Source organism: Bos javanicus, chromosome 2, assembly GCF_032452875.1.
Source record: "Bos javanicus breed banteng chromosome 2, ARS-OSU_banteng_1.0, whole genome shotgun sequence".
NCBI classification, from domain to species: Eukaryota; Metazoa; Chordata; class Mammalia; order Artiodactyla; family Bovidae; genus Bos; species Bos javanicus.
The window spans coordinates 64,307,876-64,335,189 of record NC_083869.1 but is presented as its reverse complement, the minus strand read 5'-3'; the positions used below and the strand labels follow the sequence as shown (position 1 = coordinate 64,335,189).

At 37.1% G+C, this 27,314-nt stretch overlaps 1 protein-coding gene across 5 annotated transcripts in view; it reads right to left on the bottom strand.

The window, feature by feature from the left end:
* NCKAP5 (NCK associated protein 5) overlaps positions 1-27,314 on the bottom strand; it is a 1,114,793-nt gene that overhangs the window by 628,537 nt on the left and 458,942 nt on the right. For all 5 annotated transcript variants that reach the window (XM_061439579.1, XM_061439562.1, XM_061439566.1 and 2 more), the window contains one exon: positions 17,955-18,018. In XM_061439579.1, the coding sequence (XP_061295563.1) occupies positions 17,955-18,018 (64 nt within the window). The remainder of the gene's footprint in view (positions 1-17,954; positions 18,019-27,314) is intronic.

Here is a 27,314-nt window from a genome sequence, read left to right as displayed (position 1 = left end):
CTCCTTGCAGTCCAAGGGACTCTCAAAAGTCTTCTCCAACACCACAGTTCAAAAGCATCAGTTCTTCGGTGCTCAGCTTTCTTTGTACTCCAACTCTCACATCCATACATGACTACTGGAAAAACCATAGCCTTGACTAGACGGAACTTTGTTGACAAAGTAATGTCTCTTCTTTTTAATATGGTGTCTAGGTTGGTCATAACATTCTTTCCAAGGAGTAAGTGTCTTTTAATTTCATGGCTGCAATCACCATCTGCAGTGATTTTGGAGCCCCGAAAAATAAAGTCAGCCACTGTTTCTACTGTTTCCCCATCTATTTCCCATGAAGGGATGGGACTGGATGCCATGATCTTAGTTTTTTGAATGTTGAGCTTCAAGCCAACTTTTTCACTCTTCTCTTTCACTTTAATCAAGAGGCTCTTTAGTTCTTCTTCACTTTCTGCCATAAGGGTAGTGTCATCTTCATATCTGAGGTTATTGATATTTCTCCCAGCAATATTGATTACAGCTTATGCTTCTTCCAGCCCAGCATTTCTCATGATGTACTCTGCATATAAGTTAAATAAGCAGGGGGACAATATACAGCCTTGATGTACTCCTTTTCCTATTTGGAACCAGTCTGTTGTTCCATGTCCAGTTCTAACTGTTGCTTCCTGACCTGCATACGTGTTTCTCAAGAGGCAGGTCAGGTGGTCTGGTATTCCCATCTCTTTCAGAATTTTCCACAGTTTATTGTGATCCACACAGTCAAAGGCTTTGGCATAGTCAATAAAGCAGAAATAGATGTTTTTCTGGAACTCTCTTGCTTTTTCCATGATTCAGCGGATGTTGGCAATTTGATCTCTGGTTCCTCTGCCTTTTCTGAAACCAGCTTGAACATCTAGAAGTTCATGGTTCATGTACTGCTGAAGCCTGGCTTGGAGAATTTTGAGCATTACTTTACTAGCATGTGAGATGAGTGCAATTGTGCAGTAGTTTGAGCATTCTTTGGCATTGCCTTTCTTTGGGATTGGAATGAAAACTGACCTTTTCTAGTCCTGTGGCCACTGCTGAGTTTTCCAGATTTGTTGACATATTGAGTGCAGCACTTTCACAGCATCAACTTTTAGGATTTGGAATAGCTCAATTGGAATTCCATCACCTCCACTAGTTTTGTTCGTAGTGATGCTTCCTAAGGTCCACTTGACTTCACATTCCAGGATGTCTGGCTCTAGGTGAGTGTGAGTGATCACACCATTGGGATTATCTGTGTTGCGAAGATCTTTTTTATATAGTTCTTCTGTGTATTCTTGCCACCTCTTCTTAATATCTTCTGCTTCTGTTAGGTCTATACCATTTCTCCATCATTTACCCTCACAGTTTATGGCCCTGCATGCTACATGCAAGATATCATGCAGAGACATGACTTAACTATGCCCTGATCATAAAAACAATGTATATTTTATAATTTCCTCTGAGAAGTCTAATATTTTCTTCTGATGTCTCCTATCTTCTCTGCTGATGGTTATTACAGCTTTATTTTTTAATTTATTTTTATTTTTGTAATTTTTGAAACTTCACTGAGGAATAATCAGTATCTGTTTAATCTGTACAATCTGATGATTTTTCATACATATACATGTGATATGGGCTTCCCTGGTAGCTCAGCTGGTAAAGAATCCGCCTGCAATGTGAGAGACTGGGTTCAATCCCTGGGTTGGCAAAATCTCCTGGAAGATCCCCCGGAAGAATGCATGGCAACCCATTCTGGTATTCTTGCCTGAAAAATCCCCATGGACAGAGGAGCCACAGGTGGGCTACAGTCCATGGGGTCACAAATAGCTGGACACGACTGAGAAACTAAACACATACATATGATACATGTTTATACTATATGAGATCAAGACAATGAACCCATCCATCACCTCACATAGCTAACTTTATTTTTTTACTGAAGTACAGCTGCTATACAATAGCAAATAACCAATAGGTGTACAATATAATGATTCACATTTTTAAAGATTACACTTTATTGATTAGATATTATAAAATACTGGCTTATATTCACTATCTTGTACAATATATCCTTGTAGCTTGTTTTACACTTGGTAGTTTGGTATATCTTACTCCTCTACCCTATGTTTCTTTTTTAATTTCAGTATTTTCTTTACATTTAACTTAATATTGTTAATGGTAAAATATTTTTAAAATTCAGAAAATATTTCAGAAATACAAGATATCACTTGGCTTTACCCAAAATTTTTAAACATTTTAGGATACTTGCTTCATTGAAAAAATTAAATGGGTGGACATAACTAAGACCTTCCCCCTCCCCAGAAGTATTCATTATGCTCAACTCAGTGCGTGTTGTTCCTACATTTATTAGATTTCTTCTACTTGCAAATCAATAATCAATGCAATGTTTTTGAGACTGGTCCATGTTGATACATGCAGATATAGTTCATTTTAATTGTTACAGATTAATTTACTTTTTGAAGAAATCAGCTGGTTCAATTCATCTCCTACTGTGGGACTTTGAGACCATTTTGACTTTTTTGTCATCAGAAAAAAAGTACATCTCTTTATATGAATCCCTTTGCATATATGTTAGAGTTTCTCTAGGTTCAAAGCACAGAAGTAGAATTGCTAGATTGCAGGCTGTGTTGTACATTCATCTTTTTAGGTAACACAAAATGAGTTTCTTAAATGTTTACATCAGTTACACTCCTACCAACAATACAGAAGAGTTCCAGTTTCCACATATGCTTGCCTATGGGCATTTTCAGACTCCTAAAATGGTTCCAAAATAGATGGGCATAAGATGCTATGTGATCTTTTAGCCTATATATGCATTTTTCCGAACAAGAAAACTTTAAATGTTTATCGATGGCACTTTCTTATTGGTTCGTTTTGCAGATCTCTTATATCAGCCAGGAGCTCACTCTTCTACTTGGCTAATAATCTCTCTTTTTTTTTTTTTAACAAGTACTTTTACTCCTAATGTATTAAGAATTTATTAATCTTTCTCTTTGTTAATTGTACACATTATCTTCATTAAAAAAATTGTCCTCTTATTTCAATACTATAAAGATATTTCCTTATATTTACTTCTAAAAATTTTAAAAACCTTGCTTTAAGATTTGGACTCATTCAAAATTTACTTCTGTGCACTGTACTTCGTAGCAATAAAACTGTGTAGTTTACTCTATAAATTGTCACAGTGGTCTTTTTAAATTGTCCGTTCTTTCCTCGTTGAATTGTAATTCCACTTCCATTATATATTCCTATATACATGTGGGTCTATTCAAGGCCCTCTGTTCTGTTCTCCTGGTTTATTGGGGTATTTTTGCCCAACACTACACAGATACAACTGCTTAAGCTTTAGAATAAATCTCCATGTGTGAGAGGATACAGCATTTCCTATTATCTTTCTTTAAAATCATATCATCTATATGTAAACCTACATTTTTAATATTAGATTAGCTTTTTGTCTGGTTTTTGGATGAGATGGTTAGATAGCATCACCGACGCAAGGGGTGTGAATCTGGGCAAACTCAGAGATGGTGAAGGACAGAGGAGCCTGGTGTGCTAGTCCACGGGGTCGCCTAGAGTCAGACAAGACTTAAGAGAATGAACAACAACAGCTTTTTGTATTCTGTGAAAATCTTTCTGGGATTCTGATTGGAATGACATGAAATGTATAAACCACTTTAGAGAAAATTAGTATCTTTACACCATTGAGTCTTCCCCTCCAAAAATCTATGATCCATCTCTCCACCAACCTTTGTCCCTTTTTTAATACTTTATTTCTCCATCAATATCTCACATATTCCTTCCTTTTTAGATTTATTCCTAAATGCCCTTTAAAAAAACTATTTTAAGTACTGTTTTTTAAAATTACTTTAAGAGTTGATAATGGATAGATCAAACCAGTCAATCCTAAAGGAAAACAATCCTGAATATTCACTGGAAGGACTAATGCTGAAGTTGAAGTTCCAATACTCTGGCCACCTGATGCAAAGAGCCAACTCTTTGGAAAAGACTCTGATGCTGGGAAAGACTGACAACAAGAGGAGAAGAGGGCAGCAGAGGGTGAAATGGTTAGACAGCATCACTGACTCAATGGACATGAATTTGAGAGAATTCTGGGAGACAGTGGAGGACAGAGGAGCCTAGCATGTCCATGGGGACTCAAAGGGTCAAACACAACTGAACAACACAATAACAACAATGGAAATGCAGGATTTTATTCACTTTTGTAATATTCAGCAAACTTTGTAATATTCAGTAGCTTCTGTAATATTCAGCAAACTTCTAAAAGTGTGTCTAAAGAATCTCCTGGATTTTCTACTTAGACAATTATTTACAAATAATAAAAACTGTTCTTTCTTCCTAACCCATATATCACTTAATTTCATATATTAGTTAGGTCCAGAAGTGTAAAAACAAATAGCCGTGCTGACTGGCGGAATCCTGGTCTGGTTATGGATTTTAAAAAGAACACTTCCAGTTTTTCACCTTTAAGTACAATTCTCACTGAAGATCTTCTGTGAACACCTTTTATCAACTTAAGAAAACATCCTTTTGTTCTTGGTGACTACATTTTTTAAAATTACTGTGAATTGCCATTGAATTTTATCAAATGTTTTATTTTGTATGTGTCGAGCCTTTGTTCTCTGTATTTAATCTATAGCTGTGATTAATTATTTTAATTGATCTTCTAATGTTAAGAAATCACTGCATTTCTGGAATAAATCCCATTTTAAATAAGCCTCAGAAAAGTGAGTTGACACCTAGCAACCAGATCTTGGTTTCAAATACCCTTGTCTTCAAATAAAACCAGTGCTCATTAGATAAATAGCTGATTTGAAGACTGTGGCAGGAAATATACAATATAAGCCTGAAGCTCCTTGTAAAACCAAAAAAGTAAGAAAGTGCAGTGATAAAGAATCCATCTGCCAATGCAGGAGACACAAGAGATGCAGGTTCAATCCCTGGGTCCAGAAGATCACTTGGAGGAGTAAAGTATAGCCCACTCCAGTATTTTTGCCTGGAAAATTCCATGGACAGAGGAGCCTGGTAGACTGCAGTCCATGGGGTCACAAAGAGTGGAGCAACAGAACCAACTGAAAGGGCTGCTAATGGACTGAACAAAATCAATTATGTACTGGTTTACATGCAGATACCGATGCATCCATAGTAATATAGATGATTGAGCAAATAAACAGCAAAGAACAGACTCCAGTGTTCTTGCCTGGAGAATCCCAGCCTGGATCCCATGGACGTAGGAGCCTGGTAGGCTGCAGTCCATGGGGTCGCCAAGAGTCGGACACAACTGAGCGACTTCAATTTCACTTTTCACTTTCATGCACTGGAGAAGGAAATGGCAACCCACTCCAGTGTTCTTGCCTGGAGAATCCCAGGGATAGGGGAGCCTGGTGGGCTGCCGTCTATGGGGTCATGCAGAGTCAGACACGACTGAAGTGGCTCAGCAGCAGCAGCAGCAGCAGGAGGAGGAATACAAGAGCACACTCTGTAAGTATGGACCATGAAGAGTGATTTTCTTTCAAGGGGAACAGCACAGGAGCGGGGGTCAAGAGAGAAACTTCACAGTGCAAACCTGACAAACGTTATCTGAGCCACATGACGAAGGTTCACCAAAATAATGGTAAGTTATATGGATATTATGCAATCTTGATACAATGTGATAAAAATGGCACTTTTAACTTGTGTTTTAAATACCTCCCCCAAATCTATCCCCATCTAACTATAAGAAAAACAGCAGACGAATCTCCTTGAGACAAATCTCCCAAAGCAGCTAACCAGGGCTCCTCAAACTGTCAAGGTCAGCAAAATCAAGGAAAGTCTGAGAATCTGCCATAGCCAAGAAGAGCGTAAGGAGGCAAGGTGAGTAAATGTCATACGAATCCTGGATAGGATCGTGAAACAAGGACATTAGGGAAAACTATGGAAATAGGAATAATGAATGGACTTAAGTTACTAATAACAAATCAACACTGTTCCTTAGCTGTGACAAACGTACCATATTAATATAAGAGGTTAATAATTGGGAAACTGGCTATGAGACATATTGGAAATCTCTGTAGTATCTTTGCAATTTTTTGGTAAATATATAACTTCTCAACCAAAAAGTTTGGCTTTTATTTTTGTAAACAGTGAGTTGGGTATATTTTTTTCATCTTCTTTCACATCAGTCTATATAAAATATTCTCTCTTTCACTCCAGGTTTGGTTGAACTCTGTAAAATCATTAGACCTGGGAGTTTTCTGGGGAGTGGGGGGGAGGGGTTGGGCATGGTTAAAAACTTTTATCATGAAAAGTTTTAAATATTTGTAAAAGTATGTGCTGTGCTTAGTCACTCAGACATGTCTGACTCTGCGACCCCATGGACTGTAGCCTGCCAGGCTTCTCTGTCCATGGGATTCTCTAGGCAAGACTACTGGAGTGGGTTGCTGTGCCCTTCTCCAGTGGATCTCTCCAGCCCAGGGACTAAACCCACACCTCCCACATTGCAGGCAGATTCTTAACTGTCTGAGCCACCAGGGAAGCAACACTCAAACTTCTACAGTTATCAAATATGGCCAATTTTTTTAAACAATTTATTCTTTTGAGGTCGAGTTGACTTAAAATACTGTGTCTCAGGTGTACAACATAGTGATTCAAAAGTTATACTCTATTTATCCTTATTATAAAATATTGGATATATTCCCTTTGCTGTAATTATATTCTTGTAGCTTACTTATTTTATAGTAGTTTGTAACTCTTAATCCTCTACCCTTCTCTTGCCCCTCCTTCCTTCCCTCTCCCAACTGGTAACCACTCATTTGTTCTCCGTGCTGGTGAGTCTGTTTCTATTCTGTCCACCAGCTTGTCTTATTTTTTTAGATACCATGTATAACTGATATTATACAGCATACGTCTTTCTCTGAAATATGGCCAATTTTAATTTATCTAAACTTCAGCTATTTCCCTCTTCCAGTATTATTTTGAAGTAAACCCAGATATCACAGCATTTTAAGGGTAAATATTTCTGTGTGTATCTCTAAACATAAGAACTCTTTTGAAACACAGAACCATAATTTCAAGTTTACATATATATATATGTACATATATATGTTTACATATATATATGTACATATACACACAATAATTCTTAATATCAAATAGTCAGTGGTCACAAGTACAATTATCTTATAATTTTTATGCATATCTGATAGTGATGCTGAAAATTTTCTGCTATTTCTTCATTTTGTACTTCACTGGCTTCTGTTTTTTACTTCATTATTTATTTCCTCTTTACATATATTATTCCTCATTACTTCTTGAGTTAAATTATTAATTTAAAATCTTTTCCTATTACATACGTTTAAAGGTAAACATCTCACCATAACTTTTGATTTAATTATATTGCCTGTTTGTGTACATAGAGTGTTTTCATTTTCATTCAGCTTAAATATTTTAAATTCTCTTATAATTTATTTTCTAAAAAGTGGAAAAGACATTTGTGTATATATATGTGTGTGCATGTATAACTAAATCACTTTGTTGTATACCTAAAACTAACACAATATTGTAAATTAACTCCACTTTAAAAAATTTTTAAGTGAATAATCTAAATTATTTTACTAAAATTTCCAGAGATGCAGTTTTGAGGGGATGTTATTGATTTCTGGTGTAACTGTGAACAAATATGATGAAAAGTATGACAATGATGTATTTGTACAATAAGTATTTTATATTATAAATTTTATGAAAGCAAGTACTTCATTTTATTCTCTGCTGAATAAGTTGAATAGATAAATGAATACAATAATATGCAGGGCCTATTTCCAAAATTTAGCACATACACAGAAACATGTCCTGAAGTTTGCCACCTACCATTCTATACTCTTAGGAAAACACGTCTACTTGATTTTTCAACTTATTAAATTGCTGCTGTGAAAAAGAAAAAGAAAACAAAAAAACCTGGTTCTTTTTCCAGAGATATATTATGGATATATTTTAGCCAGTGATAAACACTGTGAATGATGTATTGCCCAAGACACTTTTCTTGGATGACACTTTAAATTCAACTGCTGTGACCGCTGCTAACATCAATATATTAACACAAACAGGTCAAAACTTCCCATGAGACTATAACTAAGTTTTTCCAAAATCAGTTAATGTCTATATATTAATAACAAACTATAAGAAAGATAAATTAAGAAAATAATCTAATTTATAATTTCATCAAAAAGAGTAAAATACCTAGGAACAAATTTACCCAATAAAATAGCTAGGAACATATTTAACCAAATTTAACTCTAAGACACTGATGAAAGAAATTGAAGACACAAATAAATGGAAATATATTCTGTGCTCATGGCTTGAAAGAGTTGATAGTGTTAAAATGTACATACTACTTAAAGCAATCTACACATTCAATGCAATTTCCATTAAAATTCCAATGGCATTTTTCACAGAAATAGAACAAACAATCCTAAAACACATATGAAACACCACACACACACTAAACTGAATAGCCAAAGGAATCTTGAGAAAGAAGAACAAAACTGGATACATCATGTTCCCTGATTTCAAACGATATTACAAAGCTACAGTAATAAAAAAGGTATGGTACTGCCATAAAAACAGATACATAGTTCAGTGGAACAGAATAGAGAGCATAGAAATATAGCCCCACATGTATGGTCACCTAATTTATGATGAAGGAGTCAAGAATATACAACGAGGAAAAAACAGTTTCTTTGATAAATGGTGTTGGGGAAACTGGACCAGCAATATGCAAAAAGATGAAACTGGACCACTATCTTACTCTATCCACAAAAATTAACTCAAAAATGTTTTAAAGACTTGAACACAGACCCGAAACCAGAAAACTCTTAGAAGAAAACATAGGGAGTGTCTTGAGATCAATCTTGGCAATGATTTTTTTGGATTTGACACTGAAAGCAAAGACAACAAAGGCAAAAATAAACAAAGGGGACTATATCAAACTAAACAGCTTCTGCCCAGCAAAGGGAACTATCAACAGAATTAAAAGGCAACCTACTAAATGGAAGAAAACATTTGCAGTCATATATGTTAAGGGGTTAATATCCAAAATACATAAAGAAGTCATATGTATCAGTAGCAAAACAAACATCCAATTCAGAAACAGGCAGAGGATCTGAATACAGTCACGTCTTGTTTTATGTGCTTACTTTATAGGGCTTCATGCTTGTGATTTTTTATAAACAGAAGGTCTGTGGAAATTCTGTGTTATCAAATTATGGTAAACATTTTTAGTAATAATGTATTTTTAATTAAAGCATGTACTTTTTTTTTATACATAATGCTATTGCACACTTAACAGACTACAGTGCAGTGTAAACATAACTTTTAGATGCCCTGGGAAACCAAAAAATTCATGGGATTCACTTTATTGTGATATTTGCTTTATTGCAATGGTCTGGAACCAAACCAGCAATATCTCCAAGGTATGCCTATAGACATTTTTCCAAAGAGGACAAACAGATGGGAAATGGGTACATGAAAAGGTACTCAACATAACTAATGACCAGGCAGATGCAAATCAAAATCACAATAAGATATCATCTCACCCCTGTCAGAATGACTATTAATGAAAAGATAAGAAACAAAAGTTTTGGCTAGGATGTGGAGAAAAGGGAAGGCTTGTGTACCATTGATGGGAGAAATTGGTAAAGCTTCTATGAAAAATAATATGGAGGTTTCTTAAAAAATTAAAAATAGAACTACCATATGAACCAGGAATTCCGTTTCTGGGTATTTATCCAAAGGAAATAAAATCACTATCTTTAAAGGACAAGTGTACCACCATGCTCATTTCCACATTTTTTACAATAACTAAGACATAGAGATGGCTGGATGGCATCACTGACTCGATGGACATGAGTCTGAATGAACTCCGGGAGTTGGTGATAGACAGGGAGGCCTGGCGTGCTGCGATTCACGGGGTCACGAAGAGTCGGACACGACTGAGCGACTGAACTGAACTGAAGACATATAAACAGCCTAAGTGTCCTTTGATGGATGAATGGGTAAAGAGAATGTAGTATATAATACATATAATGGAATACTATTTGGTCATAAAAAGAAGGAAATGTTGCCATTTATAACAATGTGGATGGACTCTGAGGGCATTATACTAAAGTGAAATAAGACAGAGAAAGACACATACCACACAATTGTGGAATCCTCAAAAACAAATAAGCAAAACTCACAGATACAAAAATAGAGGCAGGGAGATGGGAAGAGGTAGGCAAATGGGTAAAGGAAGCCAAAAGGTACAAACCTCCAGTTCTAGAATGAGTCCTGAGGATGTAACAGACTGCATGCCAACTATAGTTAATAATACTGTATTTTATACTTGCTATGAGAGTATGCCTTAAAAGTTTTCATCACAAGAAAAACAATTTGTAACTCTGTAATGATGAATATTAACTAGACTTATTGAGGTGATCATACTGCAATATATAGGTAGAAACCACTTTTTGAAAGTTTACTTTGCATGACTTCACTTTTATGAAAGACCTATATTTATACCGTTTTTGCCAACCAAAAGAAATTCATAGAGGACTTTCACTATTACAAAAAAGGTAATTGCTTCTAGTTTTACACCATTCAGCTTACCAAGGATTTCATAGGAATTATCGACTTTCAGACAGCAGGGGAAACTGGTAAATTCATATATTGAACCATTATGGTGGATACCTCAAACTAATACAATGATGTATGTCAGTTTTGTCTAAAAAAAAAAAAAAAGAAACACAAGAAAGTTAATTCACCCTATAATCTTAACCCCTCTTGTTTGACTTGATGTGAAAGTGAAAGCTGCTCAGTTGTTTTTGACTCTTTGAAACCCATGGACTGTATAGTCCATGGAATTCCCAGGCCAGAATACTGGAGTGGGTAGTCTTTCCCTTCTCCAGGGGATCTTCTCAACCCAGGGATCAAACCCAGGTCTTCCGCATTGTGGGCAGATTCTTTACCAGCTGAGCCACCAGGGAAGCCCAAGAATACTGGAGTGGGTAGCCAATCCCTTCTCCAGCAGATTGTCCTGACCCAGGAATCAAACCAGGGTCTCCCGCTTTGCAGGCAGATTCTTTACCAACTGAGTTATCAGGGAAGCCCACTGCTATTTGACTACTAGCAGTTAGAAAATCAGTTATATTATCCACTGTGTTGTGAACAGCAACACCAACACCAAAACCAAACACCTGACCCCAAGAAGTCTAGCAGCAGGAATCGACATTTTAGTACTACAGCTCCAGGCCCTCTTCCTTCTGGGTTTCCAAACTCTTGGCTGCCCTCTTGTCTATCAGAAGCCAGACAATACTGCTGGGCAGGCAGGGAAAGATGAAAGATGCACTGGTCGCAGTCCTGGCCATTCATCAAAGCACTGTTCACCTGGGTTGTGTGCAATGTTCCTATTTTTACATATGACTCTTAAATTAAAAGAAATTATCTCTTCCCTGCTCAATGTTATGTGGCAGCCTGGATGGGAGGAGATCTGGGGGGAGAATGGATACAGGTATATGCACATCTGAGTCCCTTGCTATCCACCTGTAACCATCACAACATTGTTAATCAGCTATACTCCAATATAAAAGAAAAAGTTTTTTTTTTTAAAGAAATGATCTCTTCTTGTTTAAGTCACAGTTATTTAACACTGTGATTTTTGCTTTCTGTGAATAACTAAGAGGCAAAGTAAACTCACGCACTGTAGAGGGCAGGGAATCGACATGTTAAAAATAAGACTAGCACTAAAGCTCTCAAAAACCATGTAGATATTTAAAAAAGAGATCCCTGCAGATCCCTTTATTTATCTATAAACAAAAAACCCCTAGAAACTGTGAATCCACAGGCACGAAGTTTCTTTTATGTGTTTTTGTATCAGTGAATTCAGCCAACTCCAGTATCAGCACCACAGCTAGTGCCTCATACTGTGGCACTGAATAAGATCTGGTGAGGGTTTCTGCCGACTTAAATTTGCCTCATCCTCCAGCAAGGATGTCACAGAGGGGCCAAGGATTTCTGACCTCCCTATCGCCCCCAACTTTCTTTTTTCTTAAATTCCTGAGATGACTGAAAATATCCTAATCACTGATAGTTATTCCTTAGATGTTAATTATGCAAAAAACAAGGGGATATGGTTTCAAATTCAGCTGATGGTACACAACGGACACCTAGTCAGTGTTTGAATATCCATGTAGATGAAAGAAAAAGAGCGATGAGCAACAGGGTAAATGGGGATACAATGTTTCCTTAGTGTCTTGAGATGAGTAATCAAAAACTGGTATTTTTCTTTTTCTCCAATTAGAAATTACTCAATGGGATGAAAAGGAGCCATACAGTGTGGATAACTTTGCATAACTAACCCAAGCATTTTTAAAATTATATTTGGTAGAATATTAGTGTTCTACAGATATTAATAAAAAACAAACTCATTGATAGAAGAGATATTCTTTTAAAACTCTTTAACATAAATGTAGAAAATGAACATATTAAGCTTTTTTCATGTCATTTTGAAAAAGTCTTTAAGATGTTATTCTGTCATAAGCATGTATACAAACAATTTTGCTATTTTTAAAAAATCCAAACACTTATTTTTAACTCATGAACCCGAACTGTTATTCAATAAATAAAGTTATATTTTATAAACTTGGAGAAAAAAATTAATCAGAAACAACTCAGTCTATAAAATATTAGACTACAAATTTCTAGTAATTAAAACTATTTAGAAAAAAAAATTTAGGTTAGTGTAAGGTCCATCTAGTAAAGGCTATGGTTTTTCCAGTAGTCATGTATGGATGTGAAAGTTGTACTATAAAGAAAGCTGAGTGCCGAAGAATTGATGTTTTTGAACTGTGGTGTTGGAGAAGATTCTTGAGAGTCCCGTGGACTGTAAGAAGAACCAACCAGTCCATCCTAAAGGAAATCAGTCCTGAATATTCACTGGAAGGACTGATACTGAAGCTGAAACTCCAATACTTTGGCCACCTGATGCAAAGAACTGACTCATTGGAAAAAACCCTGATGCTGGGAAAGACTGAAGGTGGGAGGAGAAGGGGATGATAGAGGATTAGATGGTTGGATGGTATCACCAACTCAATGGACATAAGTTTGAGTAAACTCTGACAGCTGGTGATGGACAGGGAGGCCTGGCGTGCTGCAGTCGATGGGGTCACAAAGAGTCAGACAGGACTAAGCAACTGAACTGAAGACTAGACAAAGGTTAATAGAAAAAATAAGTGGTACAGTAATTGATGCAGATAGATTGAGACTGGATTCGGAAAATAATAAATATGACAGCAAAAGTGCAGTTCAGTTCAGTTTAGTTGCTCAGTCGTGTCCGACTCTGCAACCACATGAATCGCAGCACGCCAGGCCTCCCTGTCCATCACCAACTCCTGGAGTTCACCCAGACTCACGTCCATCGAGTCAGTGATGCCATCCAGCCATCTCACCCTCTGTCGTCCCCTTCTCCTCCTGCCCCCAATCCCTCCCAGCATCAGAGTCTTTTCCAATGAGTCAACTCTTCGCATGAGGTGGCCAAAGTACTGGAGTTTCGATACTGCCTAATTTCCCAACATCATTTACTGAACAATTAATCTGGAAAAACACTCATTTTGATCCCTACCTCACAACAATGTAATTCCACCTAGCATATGCAAAGATTTACATACAGAAAAATAAAAACTATGTACATTCAAGAAGAGAATGGGATGAATATTTTTAAATTATTGGAATGGAAAGAGCTTTCTTACATATAACAACATTTAAGATGACATCAAAGTCTTACAGACAGAATCGATCTGGCAGTAAATTGAGTCAGAGATAGGGAACACAGGCTGAAACACAACTCCCCAGAATAAAGAGGAACATGACCTTATAGTAGTTTGTGAAAAAATGATGAAAGGTAGGTATGAAAACAATTGCAATAGTTATTTTATGGAAGAATGAATAAAGAACAAAGAAACAAACAGGAAGTGTCTAATATGCTGAAAGACAGCTTTGCCAAATAAAGACCTGAGTTAACAGAACAAAAGCACAGACAGAATTGTTAAAAACCCATAAAGAAATATGTCCAAGTTACATAGTTAACTACTGGTGGAACTGTACTTTGAATCCAGACCTGCCTTATTCCCATGTTTATATTCCTTTGATTTCCACATATGTGTCAATCAGCCATCAGAAAAAAAATCTTTCTACATGCAATGTAATACCTTGAAATGAATCCTAAATCAGAAAGGGGACATTATTGGAAAAACTGGTAAAATTCCAATAGAATCTGGAACTTAGTAGTAACATGTCAGTGTTAATGTCTCAGTTTTGATCATTATCCTATAGTCATGTAAGTATTAACACTAGAAACCTGGTTGAAGGGCCTGTAGGTGTGCAACATCTTGGAAGTCTAAAATTATGCCGAAATAAATAGTGTGTTAAATAATAGAAGCAAACTCTCAAAAATGATGCCTTTGTTACCACCTTAAAACTCATAAGGAAAAAGATTTATTGCATAGTCAAATTTTTAAAAGGGCATGTTTTGCATTATAACTAGTTCACAGGTTTGCTTTGATTTTTAGAGGTTCACTGATGATTTTAAAAACAATTATTAGCCTTGATTATACTATTTTTTGAAAATACAACTTATGTAACTTTTTTAATAACATTTTTCCTTTCATACTTACAGAATACTTACAGAATACCATAAGTATTATTCTTTAAAAACGTAAGGTGATCTGGCTGTAATGAACTGTCTTCATTTCTGCTACAGAAGTGACAAAAGTTCTGGACTTTAACAGCAAGAATTAAATTTAGAGGATTAATAGAACTGCCTGGTTTTAGGAGCTGTCAGACACTGAGAGAATCAGGACTTCAGAAATAAATGAATCCTAGGAGCAAAAAAGCTGAAGCATATAATTAAGTCGAAAACTCAGAGGAGGTTGACTAGGTAAGGAGAGGGGAGGAAATACTGAGAAAAAGCGAAATAAAGAACATTAATAAAAATCAGGGTTTGGGTGTCTCTAAAGCATTGAGATGTGACAAACTATGGAATAGGGGAAATATCACATGAATAGTAGTAAATCAGATTGGATAAGGCATTCACTCAAAGCCTGCCAATGGGTCCCATCACTCAGGGCATGAGCCAGAGATCTCTGGGAATGCTCAGGATGTACCCCTCTGCCTCCATCACTTCTCTGATTCCTGTTCTACCATCAGCCTCTCCCTCACTGCCCTCTAGACACCCTGCTCCTCCATGCTATTCCTCAAGCAATCCAGGCCTTTGTACTCACTCACTTACCCACTAGGAACATTCTCCCCCAGCAGATACCACCATGGTTCACTCCTTTCCCTCCTCAAATGTTGCTCACACGCTAACTTTTCAGTGATACACTACTAAGAACACTCATACTGATCCTCTAGCATGCTACTTTTCTCTACCCTGATCTTGTTTTTTCATAGCTGCTTCCACCATCTATCAGTAATTCCATCAAACTGCTATTCTCCAACTACTAGAATGTATGCTCTCAGATATGTACCTATTTGCTTGTCTTCCCACCAATACTTCCCCAGGGCCTATAATAGAGCTGGGTAGGATAAGGGTTAGGTGCTCCATAACTTATTGGCTACATCAATCAATACATAAATGTGATTTTTCAATAATATTATTTAAATAAGAGTAATAAATCACAGGTAACTTCTTTAAAGTTGCCTTTTGAGCAACCAGAGTAATCTTTTATTTGTTGGGCTCCAAAACCACTGCAGATGGTGACTGAAGCCTTAAAATTAAAAGACGCTTGCTCCTTGGAAGAAAAGCTATGACCAATCTAGACAGCATATTAAAAAGCAGAGACATTACTTTGGCAACAAAGGCTCGTCTAGTCAAAGCTATGATTTCTCCAGTAGTTATGTATGGATGTGAGAGATGGACTATAAAGAAAGTTGAGCACTGAAGAATTGATGCTTTTCAACTGTGGTGTTGGAGAAGACTCTTGAGAGTCCCTCAGACTGCAGGAAGATCAAACCAGTCAATCCTAAAGGAAATCAGTACTGAATATTCATTGGATGGACTGATGCTGAAGCTGAAGCTCCAATACTTTGGCCACCTGATGCGAAGAACTGGAAAAAAACCCTGATACTGCGATAGATTGAAGGCAGGAGGAGAAGGGGATGACAGAAGATGAAATGGTTGGATGGCATCACCGACTCAACAGACATGAGTCTGAGTAAGCTCCGGGAGTTGGTGATGGACAGGGAAGCGTGGCGTGCTACAATCCATGGGGTCGCAAAGAGTCGGACACGACTGAGTGATTGAACTGAACTCATTCTCTGGGTATTTCCTACACTGAAGAATAACCTCTATAATGTTTTAAAAGGGGTCTTAGTTTTACAAAAAAACTAGACAGTTATCTGAGACAATTTCAACCCAGGTTCATTCACTGTCAGATTCAGAAAGATAAATTCTTTAGGCGTCTGATCTTATGAGCTTAAATAATATACCAGAAAAACCTTCTCATTACAAAAACTTCACATGAGCAAATGCTCATTCACATGATTCACTAAGCTAATGGAATCGTACAATCCCAGCCTCCTCATTTTAAAGATGAAGAAACAGGCCTAGAAAAGCTGTCACTGCTTCACCTTCACTTTGAACATAGCTGAAGAAGTGCTGAACAGGAGCCAGCCTGAACAAAGATGGAACTATTACAGAATGACCTAGCTGAGAAACATTGTGCAATGCAGCGTAAAGTCCAGATTGAACGTTTTCAATTCACCATGTAACTAAATTTTCATTTTCTCCAACTCATTCCTGTATCATTGTTCAGAGATCATATTGTTTGAACAGTCAAGATTCTCTTTGCCTTGAGATCACTACCAGAGCAAGCAATGTGATCACCTCCCTGAGTATTTTAGTATGTTCAAGGGCCACCAAAACTTCCAGAACCCACTGAACATTCAGCCTCTTGTTCAAGACCTTTGCCTGCCCTCTGGAGAGAAGTTCAAGGCCAGTTTATTTTACAAGTTTCTTACTCTTTTCAGCAAATGAATTGCCAATTAACTCTCATGAAATCAAATGGAAGCAGCTTTCAGGGTTTAAAAATGTGTGGCTTCTCTTTTTTTAAAAAAAACCATTGGCTGAGAATTGAACACATGCCACTGTTTTGTTATCAGTGGGGGGAAAAATCTGGTGTCAGATTTCTATTCTCAGAGGTAACAGCAGCAGTTAATCCACATAAGACCATTTTCCAGGTCCCCCAACAGTTGTCTCTGATTTTAGAGGGACACACAGGCAGCTACTTTGGCAAAGAAAGTCTATAAAATGAAGTTGCCTGGACCAAAACACCTATATTGATTTTTAGTACAATTCAAAACACAAGGAAACATCAGTTTCCTAAGTAGCACATACTGAAATGGACAGGGAGAAATACACCGCAGAGTTCAGAGAAAGAAGAGGGTAAAAGACAATTACATTAGCAAACATCTGTTCTTTTCTTTTGTTTCTGAGGTTGTTGTTTTTTGTTTTGTTTTTTTTTTTTTTTTCCAGGTTTGTAGCACTGAGAGGCTTGAATTAAACTGCACTCTCCTTATCTGAGAATCTGAGATTGCTCCTTTAGGGGTACTGTGCTCCCAGCTGGAAGCCTAGGCATTTAATAGACCTTTAGGAAATAAAGCCGACGACTTTTGAACATTTTAACATCCTCCTTAAAGCCCTCAAAGAGTTATTTTTCCCAATTAATCTTTCCTGCTCTCTCAGCAAATGGCAGATCTGTTTAAACTGCATTATAAACATATTATTTACCAATGTAGCATTCAGTTTGCTGCAAGCAAATATTTTCCTTTGAAATCCTTAATGAGACAAAATGCCTTTCAAGCCAGAGACCTCTGGAAGGGAGGTTGGGAATTGGAACAGACCAGCCAGGACTTACCATGGCCCCTTCACTTCTTCTCTGGGCAACTTCTCTCTGCAGTCGGGCCACAGCCAACTTCTCCCTGGAGAAGCAAAAGTACATGATTAGCTGACCATCCTTCTCAGGGCAGAGGGACACTGGCATGGCTTCGAAACATCCTTTTGCCGTCTCCAGGAAAACCCCCTCCTTGGTTTAGCTCACTTCCTCCACTAAACTTTCTATAAATATTTAAAGTGATTGGTCACGAGTGCATTGTTTTCACTGCGTGTCATGAAAGAGATATTTTTGTAATAGCCAAATAAATGCTATATCCCAACTCAAAGCTTCCCTTTAAGTTCATGAACATGTATCACTTATAAATGTTCCATGGCTAAAATATTTCAGTTTTCCTTTCTGTTATCAACTTTGCTCATAAATAGTTTTAATTATTTTTATTTCTTTTGTTGCCCTATGTAGATAATTGAATTTGAAAAGCAAACAAAATGTAACCTGGTACCATTCTTGAAATAAAAACAGAAAATCCTTGGCAGGCTTGATATATAACAGGAACAGTGCTGGCCATTTTACCTGATCTCATATGAGACTGACAACAACTCTATAATATTAATAGGCTTCATATGAGACTGACAACAACTCTATAATATTAATAGGCTTCATATGAGACTGACAACAACTCTATAATATTAATAGGCTTTATTATCTCCATTTCACACATATAGAAATGAGGCTAAGAGGCTAAATAATATATGAAGCCCCCAGCTGGTAAATAGTAATATCACAACCAAATTTTAGGTCTTCCTTAGTTCAAAACCTACTTAAAAATTCTACATATCATTTTTCAGGATCTATGAAATATGAAAATGTGAAATTGAAAATCAGATTATTTAAGTATTTTTTAGTTCACAACAGGGAACTATTTCTAAGAGCTTTGTATACTTTATAATTGGAATTCTGATTTCACTTTTAAAAATATAATAGTCACCAAAATTTTAAAGACACTTTTGTAAGGTGACAGATATCTTCATTTTGGCCAACTTTTCAATTATTCTTAAAAAGTTAATAGATGAAGTAGGGGTAATGAACTCTTCCAGTAATTCTCAAGTCTTAGTTCTGGCAAGGATCTTCCCTGAAATCCTCTACTGCCTTCAATTTGAAAGCTATTTCAGCCCTCTGCTTTCCCTCTACACAGGATCAGCTACATGCAAACAGCAAGGAAACAACCTGAATCCAAGATTAGGGTGAGGATTTCTCCCTCTCTAACCATTTATGTATTTGAAATGCTCAAGACTGTCAAGAAGGCATGCATTTTAGTTTGGTTATGGGCTTCCCTGGTGGCTCATATGGTAAAGAATCTGCCTACAGTATGGGAGACCCAGGTTCAATATCTGGGTTGGAAGATCCCCTGCAGAAATGAATGGCTACCCACTCCAGTTTTCTTGCCTGTAGAATTCCATAGACAGAGGAGCCTGGCAGGATATAGTCCATGGGATGGCAAAAGAATCGGACACAGCTGAGCAACTAACACTTCCACTTTCACACAAAGTAGACTGACTTTGTAGTAGGAATATTTCTCTCTCTGAATAAACACCTAAAGACACAAACTAGAAGGAGGAAAAGTAGAATCAGGAGACTTTTGAGGGATAAAGTTTTGGGAGCCAAGGGCAGGACCTGTGCTTATAATCTATGAGATGGCAACAAAGTAGGTGGAAAGAAGCCAGAAAGAGATGGGGTCATGTGTCCCTTTTTGGGGTTAGCCGGGCAAAGAGCCCACACGTGTTTTCTGATCCAAGTCCAGATGAGCAGGAGCAGAGAATTGAAAGAGAAGACTATGACAGATTTCTGGTTTAATAAGAAAATTAAACACTTGGTAAGTATTCATGAGCCCAAAAGAATGGAGAAGATTACATTAGTAGTCTATGACTCAGTAAGTCCACTCTGAGGTATAAACTCAACAGAAGTGTGTGTGTGTGTGTGTGTATATATATATATATATGTTCACTAAAAGACATTGTACTATATTGTTCATAGAAGGACTACTCATAACACCATTAAACTGAAAATGCACACACCCATTAACAGTAGAATGGATAAACCTGAACATAGTTATACATTAAAATATCATAAAGTACTAAGAAGGAACAATCAAGACTTCAACACAATAGTAATGGGTAAAAGAATAAAATGTAGATGAATATACAGCTAATTTATTTCATTTATTGAAGTTCAAAGATGGCATAACTCTACCTGTTTGATAAAGTAAGAAAAAGAAATTAAAGATACAATTATCAAATTTGGTTTTGCTGTTTAGTCGCTAAGTAGTGTCTCACTCTTTGCAAACCATGGACTAATGGAGGCTCCTCTGTCCTCCATTATCTGCTGGAGTTTGCTCAAATTCCTATCCATTGATTTGGTGATACTATTTAACCATCTCATGCTTTGTTGCCCCCTTCTCTTTTTGCTTTAGCTCTTTCCCAGCATCAGGGTCCTTTCCAATGAGTCAGGCTCTTTGTATCACGTGGCCAAAGTACTGGAGCTTCAGCAACAGTTCTTCCAATGAATATTTAGCATTGATTTCCTTTAGGATTGACTGGTTTGATCTCATTGTTGTCTGAGGGACTCTCAAGAGTCTTCTCCAGCACCACAATTAGAAAGCATCAATTCTTTATCACTCAGCCTTCTTTATGGTCCAACTCTCACATCCATACATGAAGACTGGAAAAAACATAGCTTTGACTGTATGGACATTTGTTGGGAAATGATCTCTCTGCTTTATAATATGTTGTCTAGGTTCATCACAGTTTTCTTTCTAAGGAGCAAGCATCTTTTAATTTCATGGTTGCGGTACCATCCTCAGTGATTTCAGAATCCAAGAAAATAAAAGCTGTCACTGCTTCCATTGCTTTTCCACTTTTATCAAATAGGAAGAGGTAAAAATTGGCAGTATTCAAAGACAATATAATGTTCCAAACAGAAAATCCCAAGGAATTTACAAAACAATAAAAAGTTTAGCAAAGTCACAGGATACAAGTGAATATACAAAAATCAATTGTGTTTTTCTGTACAAGCATCACACAATTGGAAAATCAAATTTAAAGAATTTATAATAAGATAAAATACTTAGGGAATAAATGTAATAAAAGACTGCTACACTACAAAACACTGTGTACAGCAATTAAATGAGATTTTATATGACACACACCTCATTTATGTGATACAAAAACTTAATATCACACTCAAAATTTTTACCAAAATAATCAATAAATTATTTCTCACTGGAATATATAATATGATGAAACTAAATAAAGAGAATCCAGAAGCTACTCTGATGCTTATGATGATAATTAAGTTAATATAACAGTACCTGAATTTATTGCTTTCTCAGAAACATTTAACTTCTAGTCTACACTCTATACTGTATTATATTTCCCTTGATTGTTACTTAAGTATATCTTTTCCTCTAAATAAGAAAACCTTCCTAAGTGATCAATGCAAAGAAATACAGAAAAACAATAGAATGGGAAAGACTAGAGATCTCTTCAAGAAAATTAGAGATACCAAGGGAAAATTTCATACAAAGATGGGCACAATAAAGGACAGAAATGGTATGGACCTAGAAGCGGAGGATAGCAGAGAAGAAGTGGCAAGAATACACAGCCACTTCAAGAATACACAAGAATACATAGCAAAGAAGAGGTGGCAAGAATACACAGAAGAACTGTACAAAAAAGATCTTCATGACCAAGATAATCACAATGGTGTGATCACTCACCTAGAGCCAGACATCCTGGAGTGAGAAGTCAAGTAGGCCTTAGGAAGCATCACTACGAACAAATTTAGTGGAGGTGATGGAATTTCAGCTGAGTTATTTCAAATTCTAAAAGATGATGCTATGAAAGTGCTGCATTCAATATGCCAACAAATTTGGAAAACAGCAGTGGCCACAGGAATGGAAAAGGACAGTATTCATTCCAATCCCAAAGAAAGGCAATCACAAAGAATGATAAAACTACTGCATGATTGTACTCATCTCACACGTTAGCAAAGTAATGCTCAAAATTCTCCAAGCTAGGCTTCAACAATACTTGAACTGAGAACTTCCATATGTTGAAGCTAGATTTAGAAAAGACAGAGGAACCAGAGATCAAATTGCCAACATCTGCTGGATCATCGAAAAAACAAGAGAGTTCCAGAAAAATATCTATTTCTGCTTTATTGACTATGCTAAAGCCTTTGACTGTGTAGATCACAACAAACCGTAGAAAATTCTGAAAGAGATGTGAATACCAGACCACCTAACCTGCCTCCTGAGAAATCTGTATGCACATCAAGAAGCAACAGTTAGGACCAGACATGGAAAACTGGACTGGTTGCAAACTGGGAAAGAAGTATGTTAAGGCTGTATGTTGTCACCCTGCTTACTTAACTTATATGCAGGGTACATCATGCAAAATGCTGGGCTGGATGAAACACAAGCTGGAATCAAGATTGCCAAGAGAAATATCAACAACCTCAGACATGCAGATGACACCACCCTTATGCCAGAAATTGAATTGGAACTAAAGAGCCTCTTGATGAAAGTGAAAGAAGAGAGTGAAAAAGCTGGCTTAAAACTCAACAGTCAAAAAACAAAGATCATGGCATTCAGTCCCATCACTTCATGACAAATAGATGGGGAAACAATGGAAACAGTGACAGACTTTATTTTCTTAGGCTCAAATCACTGTAGATGGTGACTGCAGCCATGAAATTAAAAGATGATTGCTAAGCTGAGTGCCAAAGAATTGATCCTTTTGAACGGTGGTTTTGAAGAAGACTCTTGAGAGTCTCTTGGACTGCAAGGAGATCCAACCAGTCCATTCTGAAGGAGATCAGCCCTGGGATTTCTTAGGAAGGAATGATGCTAAAGCTGAAACTCCAGTACTTTGGCCACCTCATGTGAAGAGTTGACTCATTGGAAAAGACTCTGATGCTGGGAGGGATTGGGGGCAAGAGGAGAAGGGGACGACAGAGGATGAGATGGCTGGATGGCATCAGTGACTCGATGGACCTGAGTCTGGGTGAACTCTGGGAGTTGGTGATGGACAGGGAGGCCTGGCGTGCTGCGATTCATGGGGTTGCAAAGAGTCGGACATGACTGAGTGACTGAACTAAACTGCTTCCTGGAAGAAAAGCTACGACTCAACCTAGACAGCATATTCAAAAGCAGAGACATTACTTTGCCAACAAGGTCTGTCTAGTCAAGGCTATGGTTTTTCCAGTAGTCATGTATGGATGTGAGAGTTGGACTGTGAAGAAAGCTGAGCACCGAAGAATTGCTGCTTTTGAACGGTGGTGTTGGAGAAGACTCTTGAGAATCCTTGGACTGCAAGGAGATCCAACCAGTCTATTCTGAAGGCGATCAGCCCTGGGATTTCTTTGGAAGGAATGATGCTAAAGCTGAAACTCCAATACTTTGGCCACCTCATGTGAAGAGTTGACTCATTGGAAAAGACCCTGATGCTGGGAGAGATTGGGGGCAGGAGGAGAAGGGGATGACAGAGGATGAGATGGCTAGATGGCATCACTGCCTCGATGGATGTGAGTTTGAGTGAACTCTGGGAGTTGGTGATGGACAGGGAGGCCTGGCGTGCTGCAATTCATGGGCTTGCAAAGAGTCGGACATGACTGAGCGACTGAACTGAACTGAACTGAACCTCGACAGCATATTAAAGAGCAAAAACATTACTTAACCGAGAAAACTCTGTCTAGTCAAAGCTATGGTTTTTTTCAGTAGACATGTATAGATGTGAGAGTTGGACTATAAAGAAAGATCAGCACCAAAAAATTGATGCTTTTGAACTGTGGAGTTGGAGAAGACTCTTGAGAATCCCTGGACTGCAAGGAGATCAAACCAGTCAATCCTAAAGAAAATCAGTCCTGAATATTCATGGGAAGGACTGATGTTGAAGCTCCAATACTTTGACTACTGATGAGAACTGACTCATTGGAAAAGACCCTGATGCTGGAAAAGATTGAAGGCAGGAGAAGGAGACTACAGAGGATGAGATGGTTGGATGGCACCACTGACTCAATGGACATTAGTTTGAGCAAGCTCCGGGAGTTACTGACGGATACGAAAGCCTGGTGTGCTGCAGTCTACTGTGTCATAGAGTTGAACATGATTTGACAAGTGAACAACATGTAAAGAGATATGCCCACTTTCGAACAGCCATGTGGAATTGTGTGACGCAAACATAGAGAATTTCCAAGTAGTCTGAGTCACAGGAAAGACAATTCCCATCCCTAGCCCTGCTCCCTGCTTGTCTTCATTTACAAGTTGGAAACTCACTTTAGTCTAGTTTATGGGAACTACTCTCATTCAAAGCAGCCTGGTGGTGAAGGAAAATTTTCATGAAAAACAAATCCAAGTGCCTCTTTGGGCCCATGCTCTGTAATGCCCTAAATCATTTGTTTAGGAAACACAATATATATAATGCCTTAGAACAATTACTAAGGGATCCCAATAAAAGCCCAGTGTCCTCTATGGGGTGGGTTGGCAAGACCAGTGGCAGCTAAATCACACTACAGCAAGGGGACCCCAATTTTATGTCCTAGGAGCTATCTCATATAGTAAGGCTCTGAATCATATTTCCTTTGAAAAGGGTGTTTCAAGGCTAAAACTCACCAAAAAGGGTCTTGAGGGTCCACATTTTTGTATTCCCTAAATCTTTCAGGCTTTTCGTATTTCATGTACGTACACTTTATGTCAGCAGGAGTTTTTCCCAGCAGGAATTGTATTTTTGTGTGTGTATGAAAGAAGGATTGCCTTTTTTTTTTATTATTAAAATTAAGAAAGTAATGGAGTTGTTGAATGGGTAAAATGATCTATGATAAAATTCTTAGGATTTCTAGATGTTAATATTTCTGGGCTCAAATTATGAACTTAAAGTATTAAAACTTAAATTGGTCTTTTTTTGAAAACTCTACTCTCATTTGCCCTTGGTGTAGTTGCCTCTTGGTAAGCCGTATCTTCAAATTCCCGTGGTCCCAGTATATGTATGGAACCAACTAGGACCAGCATCTTTTTCAAGTAAATTCAGGGTTCTTAAAAACAGCTTTGTATAAGAAATAAAGAATCCTTAACTTGCAGGCTACCCAAGGCAAATTAAACACACTTCCAAATATTCTGGTTCCTATTTGAAGACTTTAGCTTATCTGCTAAAAATTGACAACTGTGCTTTTACAATACATCTCTGTTTTGTTTTGTGTTTGTAGCAAAGCCAGTAACTCATTAGGAAGAGGATATTGACTTTATGATTGCAAGACAAATGTTCAGAGTTATTTTATCAAGAGCTATGGCCCCTTATTTATAGAACAGGGATAAAAGAAGGATATAAAAAATAAACAAACAATAAAACAAAAAAATCACAACACTCATTTCTCCTTCAGTTAAATGCAAAGAGAACTTTTCTTTCCAAGAAGGACAAAACAGAGCTACATTTTTATTCAAGTTTATACCCAAATACTGAATCAGTCCCAGGTTTCTAAATCCTTCATTACAGCCCCAGACAATCTCATCTAAAGACTGTAACAAACAACAACAGAATTATTTACGTGAACCACAGACCTTCAGAATACCACTGATACACCTACAAGTTAAGCTACAGAAAGACTGTCTACAATGATATCAATATCAACAGGATGTTGGCATTTGTAAAAGCCAGAAAAGACCTGCAAGGTTTGGATGTTTAGAAAATGTTCCCCAAGGAGAAAGCAGCTTGCAAAGCGGGACTGTATTCAGTTTTCGATGTGTGGAGCCCTCAAACTTCAGGGCAGGGAACAGCCATCTGTTGCAGGAGTGGGGCAGGTAGCCCTGTCGGTGGTGTTCTGCTGCCATTTGCAAGGAAGCCCGGCATCCATCCTGAATGTGTAGGAATGATGCCACTGTTCAGGCTTGCTCTCCACCAAGCAGATGGTACCCCTGTGACACTGCGCTGAAGGAAGGGGCAGCACTGGTTGACACTCAGTGTGAGTGTGGAGAATTACTTCTACTTATTTTAAGTCTCATCACACCCAAACTGGCAATATACACAACACATTTGAAAGGTGCAGATCGAAATGCACATCCAGCAAGCTATCAACACAGTAAGTACTCTATGTGTTTTCACCAAATTGCCAGCTAATCTGTTATTTCTATTTGACTCTTCTAGAAAAATAAAGCATAACAACTAAGCATGTTCACATATGTATTAAAAAAAAAATAGTACTGAGCAGCTTACAAACCTAAAGTCCATTTCCTTTACTGTAGGAAAGATACTGTGATATTTAAGAATCTTCTAATATCCCACCAAACTGTACCTTCATGTTCGTTTTGGTTGTGAGGATAAACTCCTATATTTTAAAGTATTTAAACTCAGTTATTTTATATATTATATAATGTATATATCTATCCCTATTTTATTTGGAATGTTCTGCTGATTATATATAGCAATCCAATGATGGAAATAGTAATTCATTCAGCAAACATTTAATGTGAGTTTACTCTAGGCCTGGCCTGATACTAGGCACTGGGAAATAGAGAGCTAGGGTGTAACAGACAGAGAGCATATCTAGGCACTCCTGTGTCATAGGGTGCATGAGCATAACAGGAGTGCCAGGTATTACAAAGTGTTGCTTACTTAAAAGTTGGTTTTTAAAATAAATGTTAGGTAATGATTTTTCAAAAAATAGAAATGTATCTGCCTTTAAATGAATAGGTGCATTCTCCTATCTCTAAGAAAATTATTTTCCAAATGTCATGCTTTTTTAGCAGCAAGTCATATAGAAAAATATAAAATACTGTTTCCATGAGTATTTTAGCTATTAAAAATGTCTATTACAGAACTTGATTGCACTATTAAATTCCTTAAGTTTTGCAGGTGATGGTACTGGACTTCAGTTCCAAGTTTTGCCCCTTTAGACAATGATGTTATCCAGGTTATTTTTTTTTTTTTCCAGAGAAACTCAATTGACTTCTTCAGCCTTTTCCATTCCAATATACCATATCACAATTATAAAAAATAATATTAAGTTAATATTTATTGAACAGTTAGTATGTCAAGCACAGTTCTAAATACATAAAATATTGCAACTTCAATCCCATGAGTTAGGTATTACTATCATAAACAGGACACAGAGCAATGATTCTCAATTTTTTTAGAAATTTTTTACACTCTGAAAAAAATGTGAGGACTCCAAAGAGCTTTAATATATGTAGGTTATACCTACCAGTGTTTCCCATATTCAAAATTAAAACAGGCTTTAAATATATATTAATTTATAGTATAATATGATACTAATCTATTTGAAAAAATAATGTCATTGTAGATAAACAATATGTAATTATGAAATACAACTATA